General features: G+C 48.5%; 1 protein-coding gene across 1 annotated transcript; it reads right to left on the bottom strand.

Moving 5' to 3' along the window:
- Positions 1–92: 92 nt before the first annotated feature.
- On the bottom strand, positions 93–20,763 carry LOC102433874 (tenascin-X-like; the record flags this gene model as incomplete). Its single annotated transcript, XM_014450514.2, is given in 8 exon segments — positions 93–500; positions 1,891–2,142; positions 2,145–2,165; positions 3,026–3,313; positions 3,791–4,114; positions 4,429–4,737; positions 19,746–20,069; positions 20,398–20,763. Coding segments are annotated over 8 exon segments (2,292 nt in total), but the record flags the coding sequence as incomplete, so codon positions are not given.
- Positions 20,764–22,430: the final 1,667 nt, after the last annotated feature.

The following is a 22,430-nucleotide window of genomic DNA, read 5'->3' as shown; positions in this document are numbered from 1 at the left end:
CCCCCCCCCCCCCCCCCGGCCTGGTCCCTCCCCCATAGATGGAGCTGAGGAGGGGCTGGGTCCCCAGCACATGCAGAGCCAAGGCTGCTTGCCCAGCGCTTCCTCCCCCCCGGCCCCCCTCCTGTTCTTTCCCTGCTCGCCACTCTGGGCACCCCCCCAGGCTCGCCTGGCGCTACCTGTGGTGCCCTCCGTGGAGACGGGCCCCAGGCGCTTCCCTTCGTGGAGGCCGTAGAGGAAGAACTTGTAGGCGGTGCTGGGCTCCAGGCCTGACACGTGCACCACGTGCTGGTCCCCACCCACGAGCAAGGCCTGGGGCTGCCTGTCCGCGTCCCAATACTGCACCACGAAGGAGTCGAAGGGGCCCCGGGCCACCGTCCATGCGAGGCGCAGGGAGTCCGGGGTGCTGTCGGTCACGGCCAGCTCCCCCAGGCGGGGCCCTCCGGGGGTGTCGGGGGCCCCTGTGGCAGCTTGCCAGGGGGCGGGTGCGTCCTCTTCTGGGGCTGGGGGAGAAGCCGGGGGGAGAAGCTGAGGGTGTATGTGCATGTCTGTGTGCATGTGAGTGCATGTCTTGTGCGTGTGTATTTGCATGTGTGCACGTGTGCATGTGCGTGTGCACACAGCAGGCCCTCCAACTCCATTGCATCGGCTCCTGAGTGGCCCAGGGCTGAGGTGGGGACCTGGCCATGGAAGCCAGGTGGGGAGAAGGGAGGGACTGAGGCCCTTCTAGCATCTTCTCTTGAATCTGCCACATCCCTGCGCTGGCCGAGAGGCCTGCCACCCTGGGCCTCCCTGGGCACCAACACTGTGGCCACGACTGCTCTGCGGGCTCCTCTGCCAGGTCTGAACTGGAGCTGCCAACCGTCTCCACCCATGTCTCCCCCACCCCCACTCCGTGCCGAGGGCCTGGGGATGGAGGTGGCTGGTGAAGAAGGGGCAAGCCTGGGGGGCTGCTGCTGCTCCAGGGGGGCTACGGGCAGAGGGGTGATTCTTAGAGCTGCCTACACCTCAGTCCTGGCAACTTCGGGGGCGTGAGGGTCTGGGAAAGGGTCCCTGAAGTGTGGCTCCAAGGACAGCGCCCGAGGGGACAGACCGGCTACCGGAGGCAGCCCTGGACTGCTGCCCCGCCCTCGCCGCTGTGGGCAGGTGCGGGACGTGCATAAAAGCACCTTGCGAGAGAGGGGTGGTGGGGCTGCTGAGAAGGGCCTTGCTTTCCCCTGACCCCCAGGCCCCGGGCAGAGAGGTGGCCAGAGCTGAGACGAGTTCCAAGCTCACGGCTCCCACCGCCCGGCCTGACCACTGCCTTGCTCTCTATCGGCCTGGCCTCCTCCCACCCACTTCCCCATCCCTTCGAGAACCCCTGGCCTCACAGGGTGAGGAGGGGCGGGAGGAGCCGGGGCCGAGCCGGGAGACCTGCTGCAGTGGGTGCGGATGGGGCTCGCGGGGAAGTCTGTCTCCAGTCCCCTCGTGAGTGTCCAGCGAAGAGAATTATGGAGCCCGAGGGCTCCTGGCCCCAACTGGCCATGCGCCCCACCCTTGTCTGTGGCTCGTGGTCCTGGAAGTGGGGGAGGGTCTGAGACCCCCTCCGCCCTCCCTGTGACACCAGACGCTCCCCATGTGGATGTTTACTGAGCTCCAGGAGCGTATTCGTAACCACTATGCAGGTGTGGGGACAGGGTCGGGGGGAATGGCTCGCCATGGCCACACAGCTGGCCACTGGGATCTGAACACAGGTCGGCTGGGCCCCGCAGGCTGGGCCCTTACGGCATCGCCAGCAGGGACTGGCGCGACGTGTGAAGTGCGGGCAGGGCAGGGGCCCGAGGTTTGCTTTGGGTGCTGGGACTGCCGCGCCTGGGCCAGCTCTGGGGAAGGTGGGAGCGGGGCTGGGCTCACCTGTGGTGCCCTCAGCAGTGATGGGGCCCAGCTGCTTCCCGCCTGTCAGCCCATAGAGCAGGAACCTGTACTTCCGGTGGGGCTCCAGGCCGCCGATGGTGGCCTCGCGCTGGTCCGCGGCCACGGGCACCACCCGGGGCTGCCCGTGTCTGTCCTTGTACTGGACCACGAAGGAGTCGAACTTGCCCTGGGGGACCGTCCACGAGAGGCCCACGGAGTCCGGGGTCACGCCTGTCACTGTCAGCTCCCCAGGCGCGGAGGTTTTGTGTCTGGGACTGGAAAGGAGAGAGAGGTGCATGGAGAATGACAGAAAAGGTGACAGAAGCAGAGCTTCCTCGGGGCCACGTGTCAGGAAGGGGAAGCAGAGGAGGGACAAGAGAGCAGCCGGGAAGCCCAGCCGCCACGCACCGAAAGGTCACCGGTTCGATCCCCAGTGGGGGGCGTGCAGGAGGCAGCCCATTGATGTTTCTCTCTCATCGTTGATGTTTCTCGCTCTCTCTCCCTCCCCTTCCTCTCTTTCTAAAATCAATAAAAACTCTGGGGATGGAGCCTGCAACCCGGGCATGTGCCTGACCAGAATCAAACCTGGGACCATTCAGTCCTCAGACCGATGCTCTATCCACTGAGCCAAACCAGCTGGGGCAATAAAAATATATTTTAAAAAAAGAGGAGCCAGGGAAGAAGCGGTGTCCCTCGGGATAAGAGGTCAGGGAGAGGGACGGGTGCGGTAGGGAGAGCGCGGGACTGAATTTCACGGACCCGGTAAATACATGGGTCTGGAGGCCCCAGGGTCTGGAGCAGTGATGCGAACCTATAACATGCGTGTCAGAGGTGACATGAAAACTCATTTTTTTGGTTGATTTTTCTTTGTTAAATGGCATTTAAATATATAAAATAAATATCAAAAATATAAATCTTTGCTTTACTATGGTTGCAAATATCAAAAAATTTCTATATGTGACACGGCACCAGAGTTAAGTTAGGGTTTTTCAAAATGCTGACACGCTGAGCTCAAAAGGTTCGCCATCACTGGTCTGGAGCGGGGAGCACAGAACATGACCTTCCCACCGTTGCCACAAGGGGGCGAAGGATGGCCAAAGGCTCCAGGGCGAAGGTGGCCTTTGGCCGCACTCACGGGTCTTAGCGTCCGCAGAGAGTGGGCCGTGCCTTTTCGCATCCTGCACTCCAAAGAGTAGGAATTTGTACTTGCGGGCAGGGGCCAGGCCCGAGATGGTGACCTCCCGGAGGTCTCCGCCCACGGGCACTGCCTGGGGCTGCCCCTGCTCGTCCCTGTACTGGACCAGGAAGGAGTCGAAAGGGCCCTGGGCCACCATCCAGGACAGGTGCACCGAGTCTGAGGTCACGGCGGCCACAGCCAGCTCCACCAGGCGGGGTGCCCCCGGGGGCTCCGAGGGCAGGGCGTCTGGAACAGAGCAGAAGAGGCTCAGGGTTCTACAGCCTGAGAGAGGGGTCCTTTCTGCCTACGAAACAAACATGGGAGCAAACTGCTCTCAGGTGAGCACGGGGCCCAGGACAGGGGCAGGTGCCGCTACCCCGGCAGCCCCACTGTGGGGAGGGCTGCAGAGGGAGCAATCAGCGTGATAAAGGGCCCATGCCTTCAGAGCAGGCGCAGGCACGGACGGCCTGACTCCACCCACCGGGGAGCCACCCCACGGCCCAGCCAGGGGCCTGGGGAGGCCGCACAGCAACACAGCAGCAGCCAGAGGCTCCCATCCAGGGAAGGAACGAAGCTACTGGATGAGGCCGGGGTCCAGGACACTGACAGAATGACCACAGTCTCCACCATCCTCACACATTCGAGGAAGGAGAGGGCCCGGCCCTGTGTGAGGAGTGCGGGCCACTGAGAGGAGCAGAGCGAACTGCGTCCCGCCCCACTCACCGGTCAGGCCCAGGGTGGACGCGGGGCCCACGCGCCGCCCCCCGTGCAGGCCGTACAGGTGCATCTTGTACTTGCGTCCCGGCTCCAGGCCCCGCACGGTGACCTCGCTCTCCTCACCCCCGACACGCACCACCTGGGGCCGCCCGTCCCTGTCCTTGTACTGGACGGTGAAGGCGTCGAAGTGGCCCCGGGGGACGGTCCAGGACAGGCTCAGCGAGTCCGGGGAGGATCCCGTCACCGTCAGCTCCCCCAGCAGGGGCTCCTCAGGGGGCTCGGGGGCCTCCGTGCTGGGTTCTGCGGGGCTGGGGGTCTCCTCCTCTGCAGCTGAGAAGCACAGACACAGGGCGGGTGAGGCAGGCTCCATGGAGATGTGCGGGTCTCCTCCCGAGCCCTGGTCACTTCAGGGAGCCCCTCGGGGCAGCCTCACTGACATGCCCAGAGCCTGGGGTCGGCTGTGGCCGCAGCCCCCGCACAGCCCAGGGGCCCTTCTCTGCCCAGGGCCCCGCTGGTGCTCAGGGAGCCCAGGGGAGGCACAAGGTCACCACGGCTCAGCCTCGAGCAGAGGGGCCCTGCACCCCCTCAGCCATCACGAGTGTCATCTCCCGCAGGTCCCACCGGGGCTCCCACCACCCACTCACCTGTCACCCCGGTGGCAGTGGCGGGGCCCTGGCGCTGGCCGTCGTGGAAGCCATACAGGTGCATCTTGTACTTGTGGTCCGGCTCCAGGCCCGAGATGGTGACCCCGTCCTCGTGTCCCGGCACCCGGACCGCCTTGGGCTGCCCGTCCCCGTTCTTGTACTGGACCAGGAAGTGGTCAAACTGGCCCTGGGGGACGGTCCAGGACAGGCTCAGCGAGTCCGGGGAGGATCCCATCACCGTCAGCTCCCCCAGCAGGGGCTTCACGGGAGGCTCAGGGGTCGTGGTGGGTGGGACTTGGGTGGTCACAGCTTCGTAGTCCTGTTGCTGGAAGAGCTGGGAGACGCCCACCCTCCTGGTCCAGGCCAGAAGGGGCCGGCTCTGGCCTGACAAGTCCCCTTTCTGGTTATGATCACCCAAGTCTTTCCTTTTGGTCCGTCCGACCGGCCAGCCTCCTGCCTCGGGGCCTGGCCTGTTCCCTCTGCCCACATGCTCCTTCCCCAGATGACTTCATGGCTCATCTCGATGCTCCTTTAAGTCCTGTTCAAATGTCACTTTTTCTTCAGGACCTCCCACCTGTTTAAAGTTTCATTCCTCCCAATTGGAACCTACCTTCCTTTTTAAAAAATTATTATTTTTTAAAATAATTCTTTATTGTTGAAAGTATTACATAGGTCCCCTTTTCCCCTCATAGACCTCCTCCAGCCTGCCCCCGCTCCCCACCCAGGCCCTCACCACCCCACTGTCCGAGTCCGTGGGCCATGCATTTATGCATAAAGGTCTTGGTTGATTACCTCCCACCCTCCCACCCTCCCCCGCCTTCCCTCTGAGTCCCCCACGCTGTTCCAGGCTTCCATGACTCTGGATCCACTCTGTTCATCAGTTTATTTTTGTTGATAAACATATGAGTGAGATCATGTGGTACTTGTCTTTCTCTGACTGACTTATTTCACTTAGCGTGATACTCTCCAGGTCCCTCCATGCTGTCTCAAAGGGTAAGAGATCCTTCTTTTTTACTGCTGCAGAGTATTCTATGGTGTAGATGTACCACAGCTTTTTACCCACTCACCTACCGATGGGCACTTGGGCTGTTTCCAGATCTTAGTTATTATAAATTGTGCTGCTATGAACATAGGGGTGCATACATTCTTTCTGATTGGTGTTTCAGGTTTTTTAGGATATATTCCTAGAAGTGGGATCACTGGGTCAGATGGCAGTTCAGTATTAAATTTTTTGAAGAAACTCTGTACCGTTTTCCATAATGGCCACACCAGTCTGCATTCCCACCAGCAGTGCAGGAGGGTTCCCTTTCTCCACATCCTCTCCAGCACTTGTCATTTGTTGATTTGTTGATGGTAGCCATTCTGACAGGTGTGAGGTGATAACTTATTGTTGTTTTAATTTGCATTTCTCTGATGATCAGTAACTTTGAGCATTTTTTCATATGTCTCTTGGCCATCTGTATGTCCACTTTGGAGAAGTGTCTATTTGGGTCCTTTGCCAATTACTTAATTGGATTGTTTGTCCTCCTTTTGTTAAGTTGTATGAGTTCCTTATATATTTTGGAGATTAACCCTTTATTAGATGTATCATTGCCAAATATGTTCTTCCATGCAATGGGCTCCCTTTTCATTTTGTTGATGGTTTCTTTTGCTGTGCAGAAGCTTTTTATTTTGATGTAGTCCCATTTGTTTATTTTCTCTTTAGTTTCCTTTGCCCTAGGACAGTGATGGCAAACCTTTTGAGCTCGGCGTGTCAGCATTTTGAAAAACCCTAACTTAACTCTGGTGCCGTGTCACATATAGAAATTTTTTGATATTTACAACCATAGTAAAACAAAGACTTACATATTTTTTTTAATATATTTTATTGATTTTTCACAGAGAGGAAGGGAGAGAGATAGAGAGTTAGAAACATCGATGAGAGAGAAACATCGATCAGCTGCCTCCTGCACATCTCCTACTGGGGATATGCCCGCAACCAAGGTACATGCCCTTGACCGGAATCGAACCTGGGACCCTTCAGTCCGCAGGCCAACGCTCTATCCACTGAGCCAAACCGGTTTCGGCAAAGACTTATATTTTTGATACTTATTTTATATATTTAAATGCCATTTAACAAAGAAAAATCAACCAAAAAAATGAGTTCGCGTGCCACCTCTGACACGCGTGTCATAGGTTCGCCATCACTGCCCTAGGAGATGTATCTGTAAACATGCTATGAGAGATGTCTGAGATTATGCTGCCTATGGTTTTTTCTAGGATTTCTATGGTTTCACGACTTACATTTAAGTCTTTTATCCAGTTTGAGTTTATTCTTGTGTATGCTGTAAGTTGGTGGTCTAGTTTCATTTTTTTTGGCATGTATCTGTCCAATTTTCCCAGCAGCATTTATTGAAGAGATTGTCTTGACTCCATTATATGCTCTTGCCTTCTTTGTCAAATATTAATTAAGCATAATGGCTTAGTTTGATTTCTGGGGTCGCTGTTCTGCTCCATTGATCTATATGCCTGTTCTTGTGCCAGTACCAGGCTGTTTTGATTATGGTGGCTTTGTAGTATAACTTGATATCTGGTATAGCGATTCCTCCAATTTTATTCTTCTTTCTCAAGATTGCTGCAGCTATTCAGGGTCTTTTTTGGTTCCATATAAATTTTTGGAGTATTTTTTCTAGATCTGTGTAATATGCTGTTGGTATTTTAATAGGGATTGCATTGAATCTGTAGATTGCCTTGGGTAGCATGGACATTTTAATGAGGTTGATTCTACCAATCCATGAACACAGTGTATTTTTCCACTTGTTTATATCTTCTTCTACCTCTTTTTTCAAATTCCTATAGTTTTCTGAGTACAAGTCTTTTACCTCCTTGATTCAGTTTATTCCTAACTATCTTATTTTTTTTTGTTGCAATGGTAAATGGGATAGTTTGTTTAGTTTCTCTTCCTGGGAATTCATTATTGGTGTATAAAACAGCCATTGATTTTTGGGTGTTGATTTTGTATCCTGCTACATTGCCAAATTCACTTATTAAATCTAGTAGTCTTTTGGTGGAGTTTTTAGAGTTTTCTATGTACAATATCATGCCATCTGCAAATAATGAGTTTTAGTTCCTCCTTTCCAATGTGGATGCCTTTTATTTCTTCTTCTTGTCTGACTGCTGTGACTAGGACCGTGGTCGGCAAACTGCGGCTTGCGAGCCACATGCGGCTCTTTGGCCCCTCGAGTGTGGCTCTTCCTAAGCCTTAGGAGTACCCTAATTAAGTTAATAACAATGTACCTACCTATATAGTTTAAGTTTAAAAAATTTGGCTCTCAAAAGAAATTTCAATCGTTGTACTGTTGATATTTGGTTCTGTTGACTAATGAGTTTGCCGACCACTGGACTAGGACTTCCAGTACTATGTTGAATAAGAGTGGTAAAATCAGAAAACCAGTTTTAAGTGCAATAGAAAAAATAAACCCTTGCTGCTGGGTAGAGAAGCCATATAGCCTCAGAGGCCAACCCCAAAACACTTCCACCCAGAGGCTGAGCCACAAACTGACTCTTAGGTGAACACAAATTAAGGCAGTCTGGGTCACAAATACGGCCTGCTTTAAAATCAGGACTGTGATTTACAACACGGAGGAACAGTGTATCGCAGGGAAATTCAACACTCTCCTGAATACCTGGCAGGACTAAGGCGAGCCAGGCTGAAGAGTAGAAGAACGGAAAGACCTTCACTACTGCAAATATTTTTTTCTTTTTTTTTTTTTGCCTTTTAACTAAGAAACCAATTTTTTTCTTTTTCTTCTTTTTCCATCACCTGATTTTACCCTTTTAATTACTACATTTTTATTTTTAACCAGTATTATTACTGCTACCATTTTACCATTTTTTAAAGTGCCATTTTATTTTTTCTCTTTTTTTTATTTTGGGAGTAGTGTTCTCCATTCTATTTTCATCGTTCCTTTAGCATCAATTTTCCCTACCTCAATTTTACCTCTATGCTAAAACCCTCTTCCTCACTTTTCCCCATTTGGTGTCCTGTTTCTCTTACCCTATTCCGCTTTAGATTTTCCCTATTCCGTCTTTTTACCCCCTGTATAATTTCACCCTACTTATATATCCTATTTCCAATCCACTGCTCTAAATCCTTATACACCTATCCCTTATCCTTCTTCACTATCCAAACATTTTTTTTCTCTTATCTTTCTATTGTTTTCTTGCTGTTTGCTTGATTGTTGAATATATTGTGTTTTTTTTGTTTGTCTGTGTTTTTTTTTTTTTGCTTGTTTTGTTTTGTGTTTTTTTTTTCTTTTTTAGGACTGGTTGTGAGGTTGTTTTTCTTTTTCTTTTTATTTTTTTCTGCTGGTTTTTCCCCTCCCTCCCCTCCCCCACCCCCCGGCTATTTTTGTGCTTCTGTTTTCCCTTGCCTCTCTTGATATCATTGGTTGTTTGTAGTTTGCATTCATCTCCAGGGATCTGTTGCTGGAATTTGTTGAGATTAGTGGCAGTTCTATCGGAGTTTTCTCCTCATACAAATAGTCTCTTCCCCTCTTCTACTTCATTCTCTCTTTTTGCTCTTTTTATCCCCCCTTTTTTTCCCAATTTCATTTTTGCACTTCTTTTTTGTTTATTTTTCTTATTTTTTTTCTTTTCCTTTTTCTCTTTTCTCTTTTTCTTTTCTTTCCTCCTTATCACCTAATTCTCTTAATTCGGGTGGTCACCTTTATTTGGGGTTATTAATATCGTGAATATATTTGTGTTCAGTGCCTGGTACGTTGTGCCTTGTTGTGTTGTATTTTGTGCCTTTAAATCAACGCAGCAGATCCAAGCAACAGCAGCCTCCTGATCACCACACCCTCTGTCTGAGGAACAGCAGCTGTACGTGAAGCCTCCCACCACCAGCCAGAAGAGCCACCACAGCTGTGAACAGCACCCACCAGAGGAGCTGCTGCCAACTGAGGAGCAGTTGCTACTGCAACCACCCAAGGAGCAACCACAGCCCAAGGAGCCACTGCCACCCAGGGAGCAGCCACTGAACGACTCAACATCTAGATATGTCAGTGAGATCAAACATGGGTAGGCAAAGAAACCCCCAAAGGAAAGAAAAGGAGGACTCGCCAGAAAAGCAGCTAAGTGAGACAGAGGCATGCAACATGACAGAAAAAGAATTCAGAATAAGGGTCCTAGCATGCATAAACCAGATGGAGGAAAAAATCAACAACATATGCAAGAAGCAAGATGAAACAGATGAAAAAATCAACTACTTATGCAAGAAGCAAGAAGAAACAGATGAAAAAATCAATAACTTTTGCAAGACCCAAGAGGAAATGAAGAGCGATATAGCTGCAATAAAAAACACCATTGAAAGCATCAACAGTAGACTAGGAGAAGTGGAGGACCGAATTAGTGAATTAGAAGACAAGGAAGCAAAACACACCCAAACTGTACTGCAATTGGAGAAAAAAATTAAAAGACAGGAGGAGAGCCTAAGGGAGCTTTGGGACAACATGAAACAAAACAACATACGAATAATAGGGGTGCCAGAACAACAGAAAGAGGAACAAGGGTTAGAAAACCTACTCAAAGAAATAATATCAGAAAACTTCCCTGAGGTGGGGAAGAAAAAAGTCACACAAGCACAGAGAGTCCCAAACAAGGTGAACCCGAAAAGACCCACACCAAGACACATCATCATTACCATGGCAAATGTTCAGGACAAAGAGAGAATCTTACAGGCTGCAAGAGAGAGACGGAAAGTTACATACAAGGGATCTCCCATTAGATTATCAAATGATTTCTCAACAGAAACACATCAGGCCAGAAAAGAATGGACGGAAATTTACAAAGTGATGCAAAGCAAAGGACTGAATCCAAGAATACTCTATCCAGCAAGGCTATCATTCAAAATTGAAGGGGAAATAAGAAGCTTCATAGACAAAAAAAGGCTAAGGGAGTTTATCACCACCAAGCCAGCAATGCAAGAAATGCTAAAGGGACTGGTGTAAAAAGAAATAAAAAGCTCAGAAAGAAAACAGCCACACAAAAAAAGAAATGGCTACAAACAAGTACCTTTCAATAATAACTTTAAATGTAAACGGACTAAATGCTCCAATCAAAAGATATCGAGTGGCTGAATGGATAAAAAAACATGACCCATACATCTGCTGTCTACAAGAGACCCACCTCATTAGAAGGGACTCACACAGACTGAAAGTGAAGGGATGGAAAAATATCTTTCAGGCAAATGGAAAGGAAAAGAAAGCTGGGGTAGCAATACTTATATCGGACAAAATAGACCTCAAAGTGAAGGCCATAACAAGAGATAAGGAAGGCCACTTCATAATACTAAAGGGATCAATACAACAAGAAGATATAACCCTGGTAAACATATATGCACCCAATGCAGGAGCACCCAAATACATAAAAAAACTCCTGGAAGATATCAAAGGAGAGATCGACAACAATACAATCATAGTAGGGGACTTTAATACACCACTGACATCACTGGATAAGTCCTCTAGACAAACAATCAGCAAAGAAACAGCAATCCTAAATGACTCACTAGATCAGATGGACTTAATAGACATCTTCAGAACACTTCACCCCAAAGCCGCGGAATATACATTCTACTCAAGTGCTCATGGGACAGATTCAAAAATAGACCACATATTGGGTCACAAGCAAAGTCTCCCCAAATTCAAGAAGATTGAAATCATAAAAAGCATCTTCTCAGACCACGATGGCATAATATTAGAAATAAACTACAATAAAAACAACCCAAAATACTCAAACACTTGGAAGCTGAATAGCATGTTATTAAATATTGATTGGGTTACCAATGACATCAAAGAAGAAATTAAAAACATCCTGGACACTAATGACAATGAAAACACAACAATCCAAAACCTATGGGACACAATGAAAGCAGTCCTGAGAGGGAAGTTTATAGCTCTACAGGCCTATCTCAAAAAACAAGAAAAAATGGTAGTAAATCATCTAACTCTACAACTCAAAGAATTAGAAAGAGAGCAACAAGAAAACCCCAGAGTGAGCAGAAGGAAGGAGATAATAAAGATTAGAGCAGAAATAAATGACATAGAGACCAAAAAAACAATACAGAAAATCAACAAAACCAAGAGCTGGTTCTTTGAAAGGATAAACAAGATTGACAAACCTCTAGCCAGGCTCACCAAGAAGCAAAGAGAGAGGACCCAAATAAACAAAATCAGAAACAATAGAGGCGAAATAACAACAGACCCCACAGAAATACAAATGATTGTTAAAAAATACTATGGACAGCTCTACTCCAACAAACTAGACAACCTGGAGGAAATGGACAAATTCCTAGAAAAATACAACATTCCAAAACTCAATCAGTTAGAATCTAAAAATCTCAATAGGCCAATAACTATGGAAGAAATTGAAGCAGTCATCAAAAAGCTTCCAGCAAACAAAAGCCCAGGACCAGACGGCTTCACAGGGGAGTTTTACCAAACATTCAAGGAAGAACTAAAACCTATCCTCCTCAGACTACTACAAAAAATTCAAGAGGAAGGAACACTTCCAAGCTCATTCTATGAAGCCAGCATCACCCTAATACCAAAACCAGACAAATACAACACAATGAAAGAGAATTCCAGGCCAATATCCCTCATGAACATAGATGCCAAAATCCTCAACAAAATCTTAGCAAATCGGATCCAGCAGTACATCAGAAAGATCATACACCATGACCAAGTAAGATTTATTCCAGGAATGCAAGGATGGTACAATATCTGCAAATCAATAAACAAATTGAAAGAAAAAAACCACATGGTCATATCAATTGATGCAGAAAAAGCATTTGACAAAATCCAACACCCATTTTTGATAAAAACTCTCAGTAAGGTGGGAGTAGAAGGATCATACCTCAACATAATAAAAGCCATATATGACAGGCCCACAGCCAATATCATACTCAATGGACAAAAACTAACACCATTTCCCCTAAGAACAGGAACAAGACAGGGATGCCCACTCTCACCACTCCTGTTCAACATAGTCCTGGAAGTATTAGCCATTGCAATTAGGCAAGAAGAAGAAATAAAAGGCATCCAAATTGGAAAAGAGGAAGTAAAACTGTCCTTATTTGCAGACGACATGATATTATACATACAAAACCCTAGAGACTCCATCAAAAAACTACTAGACTTAATACATGAATTTGGCAATGTAGCAGGATACAAAATTAACCCCAAGAAATCTGTGGCATTTCTATACACCAATAGTGAACTGTCAGAAAGAGAGATTAGAAAAACAATCCCATTTACCATCGCACCAAAAAAATTAAGATACCTAGGAATAAACTTAACTAAAGAGGTAAAAGACCTCTACTCAGAAAACTACAGGACGTTGAAAAAAGAGATAGAGGAAGACATAAACAGATGGAAGAACATACCGTGTTCATGGATTGGTAGAATCAACATCATTAAAATGTCCATACTACCCACAGCAATCTATAAATTCAATGCACTTCCCATTAAAATACCAATGGCCTACTTCACAGATCTAGAACAAACTCTCCAAAAATTCATCTGGAATAAAAAAAGACCCCGAATAGCTGTAGCAATCCTGAGAAAGAAGAAAGTAGGTGGGATCTCAATACCAGATATCAAGATGTATTACAAAGCCACTGTTCTCAAAACTGCCTGGTACTGGCAGAAGAACAGGCATATAGATCAATGGAATAGAATAGAGAACCCAGAAATCGGCCCGAACCAATATGCTCAGTTAATATTTGACAAAGGAGGAAAGAACATTCAATGGAGCCAAGATAGTCTCTTCAATAAGTGGTGTTGGGAAAATTGGACAGATATATGCAAGAAAATGAAACTAGACCACCAACTTACACCATACACAAAAATAAACTCAAAATGGATAAAGGACTTAAATGTACGACAGGAAACCATAAAAATTCTAGAAGAATCCAAAGGCAACAAAATCTCAGACATATGCCGAAGCAATTTCTTCACTGATACAGCTCCTAGGGCACTTGAAACTAAAGAGAAAATGAACAAATGGGACTACATCAAAATAAAAAGCTTCTGCACAGCAAAAGAAACCATCAACAAAACAACGAGAAAACCCACTGCGTGGGAAAACATATTTGCCAGTGTCACATCTGATAAGGGCTTAATCTCCAAAATTTATAGGGAACTCATACAACTTAACAAAAGGAAGACAAACAATCCAATCAAAAAATGGGCAAAGGACCTAAATAGACACCTTTCAAAAGAGGACATTCAGAAAGCCAAGAGACATATGAAAACATGCTCAAAGTCACTAATCATCCGAGAGATGCAAATCAAAACAACAATGAGGTACCATCTCACACCTGTCAGACTGGCTATCATCAACAAATCAACAAACGACAAGTGCTGGAGAGGATGTGGAGAAAAAGGAACACTCGTGCACTGCTGGTGGGAATGCAGACTGGTGCAGCCACTATGGAAGACAGTATGAGGTTTCCTCAAAAAACAAAAAATGGAACTCCCATTTGACCCTGTGATCCCACTTCTAGGAATATATCCCAAGAAACCAGAAACACCAATCAGAAAGGATATATGCACCCATATGTTCATAGCAGCACAATTCACCATAGCTAAGATCTGGAAACAGCCTAAGTGCCCATCAGTAGATGAATGGATTAGAAAACTGTGGTACATCTACACGATGGAATACTATGCTGCTGTAAAAAAGAAGGAACTCTTACCATTTGCAACAGCATGGATGGAACTGGAGAGCATTATGCTAAGTGAAATAAGCCAGTCAATGAAGGAAAAATACCACATGATCTCACACATTCATGGATAATAGAGACCATTATAAACTTTTGAACAATAATATATACAGAGGCAGAACTGCCTCAAACAGATTGTCTAACTGCAGCGGGAAGGCCGGGGAGGGTTGGGGGGCAGGAGAGAGGGGGGTAAGAGATCAACCGAAGGACTTGTATGCATGCATATAAGCATAACCAATGGACATAAGACACTGGGGGGTAGGGGAGACCAGGGCATTGTCAAGGGCGGGGAAAAAAAGGACACATATGTAATACCCTTTGTAATACTTTAAGCAATAAAAAATTAAAAAAAAAAAAAGTAACAGAAGAAAATAAATTTAAGGAGCTCAACCAAAAAAAAAAAAAAAAAAAAGAGTGGTAAAATCAGACATCCCTGTCTCGTTCCTGTTCTTAGGGGAAATGATTTTAGTTTTTGTCCATTGAGTATGATATTCGCTGTAGGTTTGTCATGTATGGTCTTTATATACTCCCTCTATTCCCACTTTGTTGATAGTTTTTATCAAAAATGGGTGTTGGATTTTGTCAAATGCTTTTTCTGCGTCTATTGATATGATCATGTGATTTTTGCCTTTCAATTTTTTATGTAATATATCATTTTTATTGACTTGCAAATATTGTACCAGCCTTGCATCCCTGGAAGAATTCCCACTTAGTCATGGCGTATGATCTTTTTAATATATTGTTGGACCCAATCTGCTAATATTTTGTTGAGGATTTTAGCATCTACTAGTATGTTCATCAGGGATATTGGCCTGTAATTCTCTGTCTTTATCTGGTTTTGGAATTAGGATAATGATGGCCTCATAAAAAGAGTTTGGAAGTGTTCCTTCCTCTTGTATTTTTGGGAATAGTTTGAGGAGGATAGGTATTAGTTGTTCTTTGAAGGTTTGGTAAAACTTCTCTGTAAAGCTGTCCAGACCTGAGCTTTTGATTGCTGGGAGTTTTTTTTTTATTACTGCTTCTATTTCCTTTGTTGTTATTGGCCTATTCAAGTTTTCTGATTCTTTCTGATTCAATTTTGGAAGATTGTATTTTTCTAGGAATCTGTCCATTTCATCCACATTGTCCAGCTTGTTGGGCATATAGTTGTTCATAGTATTTTCTTACAATCCTTTGTGTTTCTGTGGTGTCAGTGGTTAATTCACCACTTTCGTTTCTGATTTTGAGTCCTTTCTCTTTGTTTCTTGATGAGTTTGGCTAATGATTCATCAATGTCGTTTATCCTTTCAAAAAACCAGCTCTTGGTGTCATTGATTTTTTTGTATTGTTTTTTTTTAGTCTCGATGTCATTTATTTCTGCTCTAATCTTTATTATTTCCTTCCTTCTACTTACTCTGGGTTTTTCTTGTTCTCTTTATAGTTCTTTAAGTTGTAGGGTTAAATAGTTAATTGTTAAAAATTTTTTGAGGTAATCCTGTAGAGCTATGAATTTCCCTCTCAGGACTGCTTTTGCTGTGTCCCATGTCCCAGAGATTTCAAGTTGTTGTGTTCATTTTCATTTATTTCCAGGAATTTTTTTATTTCTTTCTTGAACTTGTTGGTAGCCCATTCATTGTTTAATAACATGCTATTTAGCCTCCATGTGTTTGAGTGTTTTTAATTGTTTTTACTGTAGTTGATTTCTAATTTCATTCCACTGTGATCTGAGAAGATGCTTGATATGATTTCAGTCTTCTTGAACTTGTAGAGACTTGCTTTGTATCATAATATGTGGTCTATCTTTGTGAATGTTCCATGTGCACTTGAGAAGATTGTATATTCTGCAGCTTTGGGGTGAATTGTTCTATAAATGTCAATTAAATCCATCTGATCCAGTGTGTCCTTTAGAGTCACTGTTTCCTTGTTGATTTTTCATCTGGAAGATCTATCCAGTGAAGTCAATGGGGTGTTAAAGTCCCCTACTATTATTGTATTGCTGTTGATCTCTCCCTTAAAGTCCTCTAGAAGCTCTTTTTTGTATATTTCGGTGCTCTTATATTTGGTGCATATATGTTTACCAGGGTTATATCCTTTTGTTGTATCAGTCCCTTTAGTATTATGTAGTGACCTTTGTTGTCTCTTGTGATGGCCTTCATTTTGAAGTCTATTTTGTCAGATATGAGTATTGCTACACCAGCTTTTTTTCATTTCCATTTGCACGGAAAAAAATTTCCATCCCTTCACTCTCATCCTGTGTGTGTCTTTTGTTCTGAAGTGGGTTTCTTGTAGACAGCATATAGTTGGGTCATATTTTGATGGGCACATTTAATACATTTTCATTTAAGACTATTATCGATAGGTGCTTGTTTATGCCATTCTACTTCTGTATGCTTAGCGTTCTCTATTTCTTCTCATTACAGTAGTCCTTTTAGCATTTCTTTCTTTTTTCTTTCTTTTTTTTTTTTTTACAGAGAGGAAGGGAGAGGGATAGAGAGTTAGAAACATCGATGAAAGAGAAACACCGATCAGCTGCCTCCTGCACACTCCCTACTGGGGATGTGCCCGCAACCAAGGTACATGCCCTTGATCGGAATCGAACCTGGGACCCTTCAGTCCGCAGGCCGACGCTCCATCCACTGAGCCAAACCGGTTAGGGCTTAGCATTTCTTTTAATGCTGGCTTGGTGGTGATGAACTCCTTTAGCCTTTTTTTTTGTCTGGGAAGCTTTTTTTTGACTATTTTGAATGATAGCCTTGCTGGATAGAGTAATCTTGGTCTCAGATCCTTGCTTTCTGTTACTTTGGGTACTTCATGCCATTCCCTTCTGGCCTATAGAGTTTCTGATGAGTAATTGGGTGTCAGCCTATGGGAACTCCTTTGTAGGTAACAGTTTTGTTTTTCTCTTGCTGCCTTTAAGATTCTCTCTTTATCTTTAATTTTTGGCATTTTAATTATGATGTAACTTTTTGAGTTATTCTTATTTGGGACTCTCTGTGCCTCCTGAACTTGTGTGGAAAAAGTCCTCTCCAGGACTTTTTCCTTTACCAGGTTAGAAAAGTTTTCTGACATTATTTCTTCAAACACCTTCTCTATCCCTTTCTCCCTTTCTGCCTCTTCTGGCACACCTACTATTCAAATATTGTTATGTTTCATGTTGTCCCACAGCTCCCTTAAGCTGTCCTCCTGTTTTTTGATTGTTTCTTCTTTTTGGTTCTCTGATTGAGTGATTTTTTTCAACCCCGTCTTCTAATTCTCTGATTCAATCCTCAGCTTCCCCTAATCTGCTGTGTATTCCTTCCAATGTGTTCTTTATTTGTGCTATGTCATTCTTTGTGTTTTCATAGTTACTATATCTTTTATCATGCTTTTGAGCATCTTTACCATCATTATCCTGAACTTTATATCAGATAAATTTCTTATCTCCATTTCATTTCTCTCTTCTTTTGGAAACTTCTCTTGTTCTTTCATTTGGGGTTTTTTTCTTTGTCTCTTCATTTTGGCTACCTGTTTGGGTTTATGACTCTGTATTAGGTAGATCTGCTACGCCTCTCAATCTCTAGTGCAGGATGGTGTCAAGCTGTTTCTGACTAATTATCTTAGGCAAAGACTCGAAGTCTCCAGAGACCGCCTCTGTCTACAGACTGATAGGATTCGGTCTTGAATTGCCCTCAGGCAATTGTCCACAGGTGTGGCAAGAGTTTTTTTCTATAGGATGGTGCAATTGCTTCTGCTTGGAGGCTAATTGTTATTCTCAGTCTCTTAATGGGTTTTCCAATATGGTGGGTCAACTGTCTTCCCCCCAGTCAAGGCCACCTGTATAGCAAATGTCTGCATGAGAAAGATCACCTCCACATAGTGAGGGAATGACTCAGCACAGTTATCTGGGGTATCTGCCTTCTGAGCTCTAACCCCAGAGCCCCAAAGCTGGCTTCTGCTCACAGAGCTGCAGTCCACTCTGCCCTCCCTCTGCCAGAGCACAAGGTGAGTGGCTCCACAGGGAATTTTATGCGTTGGCCCTTTAAGAGGGGTACCTGAATTTTCCAGCCATCTCTCCCTGGCAGACAGCAACCCTGCTGCTTCTCCCAGCCAGATGTTATGTGGGCACCCTTCTCAGTTCTGATGCTCTCTGCTGGGGGCCCAGCTTGGGATTAGTACCCAAAGTTCTCAGTGGCAACTCCCACAGCTGAGGTATCTCTCCAGGACTTCAGCTGCTGTCTGTGGGAGCCCAGCCAGCCCTTTTGCGCCTCCGGCCCTTCCAATCAGTCTCTATGTTGTCTCCACTTTCCGTCCTCTATTAGCAGGGTTTTCTCCAGGGCGGCCTCCATTAATTATTCTGGAGGTTTTCCCGTATTTCAGTTGTAATTCCAGTTTGGTCCAGGGAGCATGTCTATACAACATCCACTTACTCCACCGCCATTTAAAATCCACCTACCTGCCTTCTTTATTTAGACCAAATTTCAGCAACAAATTTGGAAAACAACAAATATGAAACAACCAGGAAACTGTAGCACTGACTGATACTTGAGGAAACTAAGGAATGACTGCTCATTTTTAAGGCACAATCATGCTCATGTGGTCGTTTTTAAACAGCCTCCTTAAGGAGAGGACTGGAAATACGGTGATGAAGGGCAGTGTCTGGGATGAGTGTAAAACACAGCAATGGTCTACCCTATAAGGAACACTGCCTGGCTGTACAAAGGAATAAGGTACTGCTTGATGCTACAGCAGGGGTGGACCTCAAACATGTGCTCAGTGAAGAAGCCAGTGCAGAACATGGACTGCGTGCTGCCATCGTGTGCTGTTCAGATACAGAACACAGACGGGGCGGCCTGGGCCTGGCCTCCAAGTGGTGGAGAGGAGGCTTTTTCTTGGAGTGGTGGGAAGTTCTCAAACAAGACAGTGGTGAAGCACGCACACAGGAAACACACTGCAGACCCACAAGTTGTATACTGAAACAGGTGACTTTTCTGGTACGTGAATTATGTCAATGAAGTGGTTAATAAAGAGGCATTCTATGACGCGCCGTCTGGCAGGAGTTGATATAAGGTGGAAGCAGGTGATGACACAACTCTTCCTGCTTGTTGGAAATTGCATATATGAACACTTGTTGACTGCATTCACATGTCAAGGCCTATATCCCCCCCCCCCACCCCCAAAGAGCTCTTTCCAGAGCTCCAGGCCCAGCGGAGAGCCACACGGCCATGGCGTTTTTCACTTGAAGCCTCAGTACCCAACGGCCTCTCAGACGGCCGGGCCCTGACACCTGCTTCCTGCCCCCCGACCACACGTCTCCTGAGCTGCTCAGTGGACAGGGTATGGGTCAGAGGGCGAGCGGTTATGGTCTGAACTGGAAGATATACAGTGGGGCCTTGACTTACGAGTTTAATTCGTCCTGAGACCGAGCTCGTTAAGGAGCTCGTTAACTCAAATTACTCTATCAACTCAATGCAAAAAATCGGCAGAGAGACAGCTGGTATCTCAAAAAACTCGTTAGTCGGGACACTCGTGAGTCAAGACACCACGGTATTGAGACCTTGCCGGAGCCCAATCCTGGGACCCTTCAGCTGCCACTCACCGGTCAGGCCCAGGGTGGACGCGGGGCCCACGCGCCGCCCCCCGTGCAGGCCGTACAGGTGCATCTTGTACTTGCGCCCCGGCTCCAGGCCCCGCACGGTGACCTCGCTCTCCTCACCCCCGACACGCACCACCTGGGGCCGCCCGTCCCTGTCCTTGTACTGGACGGTGAAGGCGTCGAAGTGGCCCCGGGGGACGGTCCAGGACAGGCTCAGCGAGTCCGGGGAGGATCCCGTCACCGTCAGCTCCCCCAGCAGGGGCTCCTCAGGGGGCTCGGGGGCCTCCGTGCTGGGTTCTGCGGGGCTGGGGGTCTCCTCCTCTGCAGCTGAGAAGCAGACACAGGGCGGTGAGGCAGGCTCCATGGAGATGTGCGGGTCTCCTCCCGAGCCCTGGTCATGCCGGGCCCTGGTCACTCCAGGGAGCCCCTCGGGGCAGCCTCACTGACATGCCCAGAGCGTGGGGTCGGCTGTGGCCGCAGCCCCCGCACAGCCCAGGGGCCCTTCTCTGCCCAGGGCCCCGCTGGTGCTCAGGGAGCCCAGGGGAGGCACAAGGGCACCACGGCTCAGCCTCGAGCAGAGGGGCCCCTGCACCCCCTCAGCCATCACGAGTGTCATCTCCCGCAGGTCCCACCGGGGCTCCCACCACCCACTCACCTGTCACCCCGGTGGCAGAGGCGGGGCCCTGGCGCTGGCCGTCGTGGAAGCCATACAGGTGCATCTTGTACTTGTGGTCCGGCTCCAGGCCCGAGATGGTGACCCCGTCCTCGTGTCCCGGCACCCGGACCGCCTTGGGCTGGCCGTCCCCGTTCTTGTACTGGACCAGGAAGTGGTCAAACTGGCCCTGGGGGACGGTCCAGGAGAGGCTCAGCGAGTCCGGGGAGGATCCCGTCACCGTCAGCTCCCCCAGCAGGGGCTTCACGGGAGGCTCAGGGGTCGTGGTGGGTGGGACTTGGGTGGTCACAGCTTCGTAGTCGGGAGCTGGACGAGCTGGACAGAGACATGGGGGACAGGTGAGGTCTCCTCAGCCCTCAGCGCGGCACATACAGGGCCCATTGCAAACATAAGGCAATAAGGACCAGAATCTGCCGTCCACAGCGGCTCTAACTCCAATTCTTTCCGGTCCCTCTAATGTCTCCTTCAACCCCTCACAGTCAGCCTTCCTCCCCCGTCCCCCCACCACCCACCAGCACCCCTGCGACCCCCTCCTCCAGCACCCGCCTCCCCCCCCCCCAGCACCCCTGCGACTCCCGCTCACACAGGCTCTGCTCTCCTTGAACACAGGCCCCGAGGTGCCTGTGCCCTGGGCTCCCTCCACTGGGCCTGGGTGGCATCTCACTCCCTTTGGCTCAGGACTTTGCTCCCAAACAGCTCAGACCAGACCAGAAACCTGCAGTCTTCCTGGCCCTGCTCCCTCCTCAGTCCTCAGCTGCCCCTGGGCCTCACTCTCTCTGAACTTCTCTCCCATCTCCCCGCCCCACACACCTGCAGCCCGGGCCACCCCCACCTCTCACCTGTGCTCCCCCCTCCCTCCTGCTGCCCCTGTCTCCCTCCCATCCCTCTGCGCAGCGTCCAGATGGGACCAGAAACGCACGGTGATGGAGTTGGTCTTACTTAAAGCTGCACAACCCTGTGCGCCCGGAGGAGCCCTGCTGCCTGAGCTGCCACCTCTGCACCCCTTCTCGGGACTGTCCCCCACTCAGAGCACTTCATCCAAACCCTCTCGGGTGCCCCGTGCTCCCAGTTCCCAGGCCTTTGCACCAGCTGTGGCATCATGGATGTGACACCCTCTCTGTCCTATCGTGCGGTCACCATGCCGACACCTGCCTGGCCGCAGGCCTCAGCTGTCCTGGGGGGGCCGTGGACAGGCTCCTAGGCCTCGCAGCCCAGGCCTGGCCTGACCCAGGGCTTCCTGTCGTATCCACCCCCCTTTGCCTGTTTTGTCGGTTCACAGCCTGTCTTCCCACGACCAGGAGCCCCATTAGGATAAGACCTTGTCTCTCTGCCAAGTTCAAGGTCGACCCGTGAACTCCCGCCGCTGGGCTCAGGGCGCCCCATCTGGCTGACCCACTGCAGTCCTAAGTCTGGTGATGTCTGAACCGTGAGGTTGGGGCGCTGGCAAGACGCCTGTCAGGGCTCCAGTCGCCCCCGAGGCCCAGCGGGTGGGAAGCACCAGGGATGCGGGTAGGACTCCCTCCCACAAGTTCTAAGGCTGTGATCCCTTGGCTGTGAGGTGGGGCCAGAGGGCCCTGTGGGGGAAGCGACTCTCCAGCCCCAGCCCCCCTGCCCCAGCACCGCCCTCTACCAGACCCCAGGCCAGCGGTGGAGCCTGCGGGGGCGGGGGAGGAGGTTTGCGGGGGGGCACACTGGTGTTTCCACGAAGATGGTAACAAAGGGAGAGTCCTCCAGGGCCCTCCTCCCTGCCCTGCCCCTGGGTCCCCGCCCCCAACTCAACCGGTTCAAGGCCCCAGGGTTGGAAGGCGGGGCCCCACGCGCCGGCCCCCCCGTGGCAGGGCCGTAACAGGGTGCATCTTTGTACTTGTTGCCCCCGGTTTCCGGGGCCCCGCACGGTGACCTTCGCTTCTTTCTTTATCCCCGGAAACCGCACCAATCTGGGGGCCCGCCCGTCCCCTTTTTTCTTTGTTACTTGGAACGGGTGAAAGCATTCGTAAGTGGGCCCCGGGGGAAGG

Source organism: Myotis lucifugus, unplaced genomic scaffold, assembly GCF_000147115.1.
Source record: "Myotis lucifugus unplaced genomic scaffold, Myoluc2.0 scaffold_2532, whole genome shotgun sequence".
Lineage (NCBI taxonomy): Eukaryota > Metazoa > Chordata > Mammalia > Chiroptera > Vespertilionidae > Myotis > Myotis lucifugus.
This window is presented reverse-complemented; position numbering and strand designations above follow the sequence as displayed.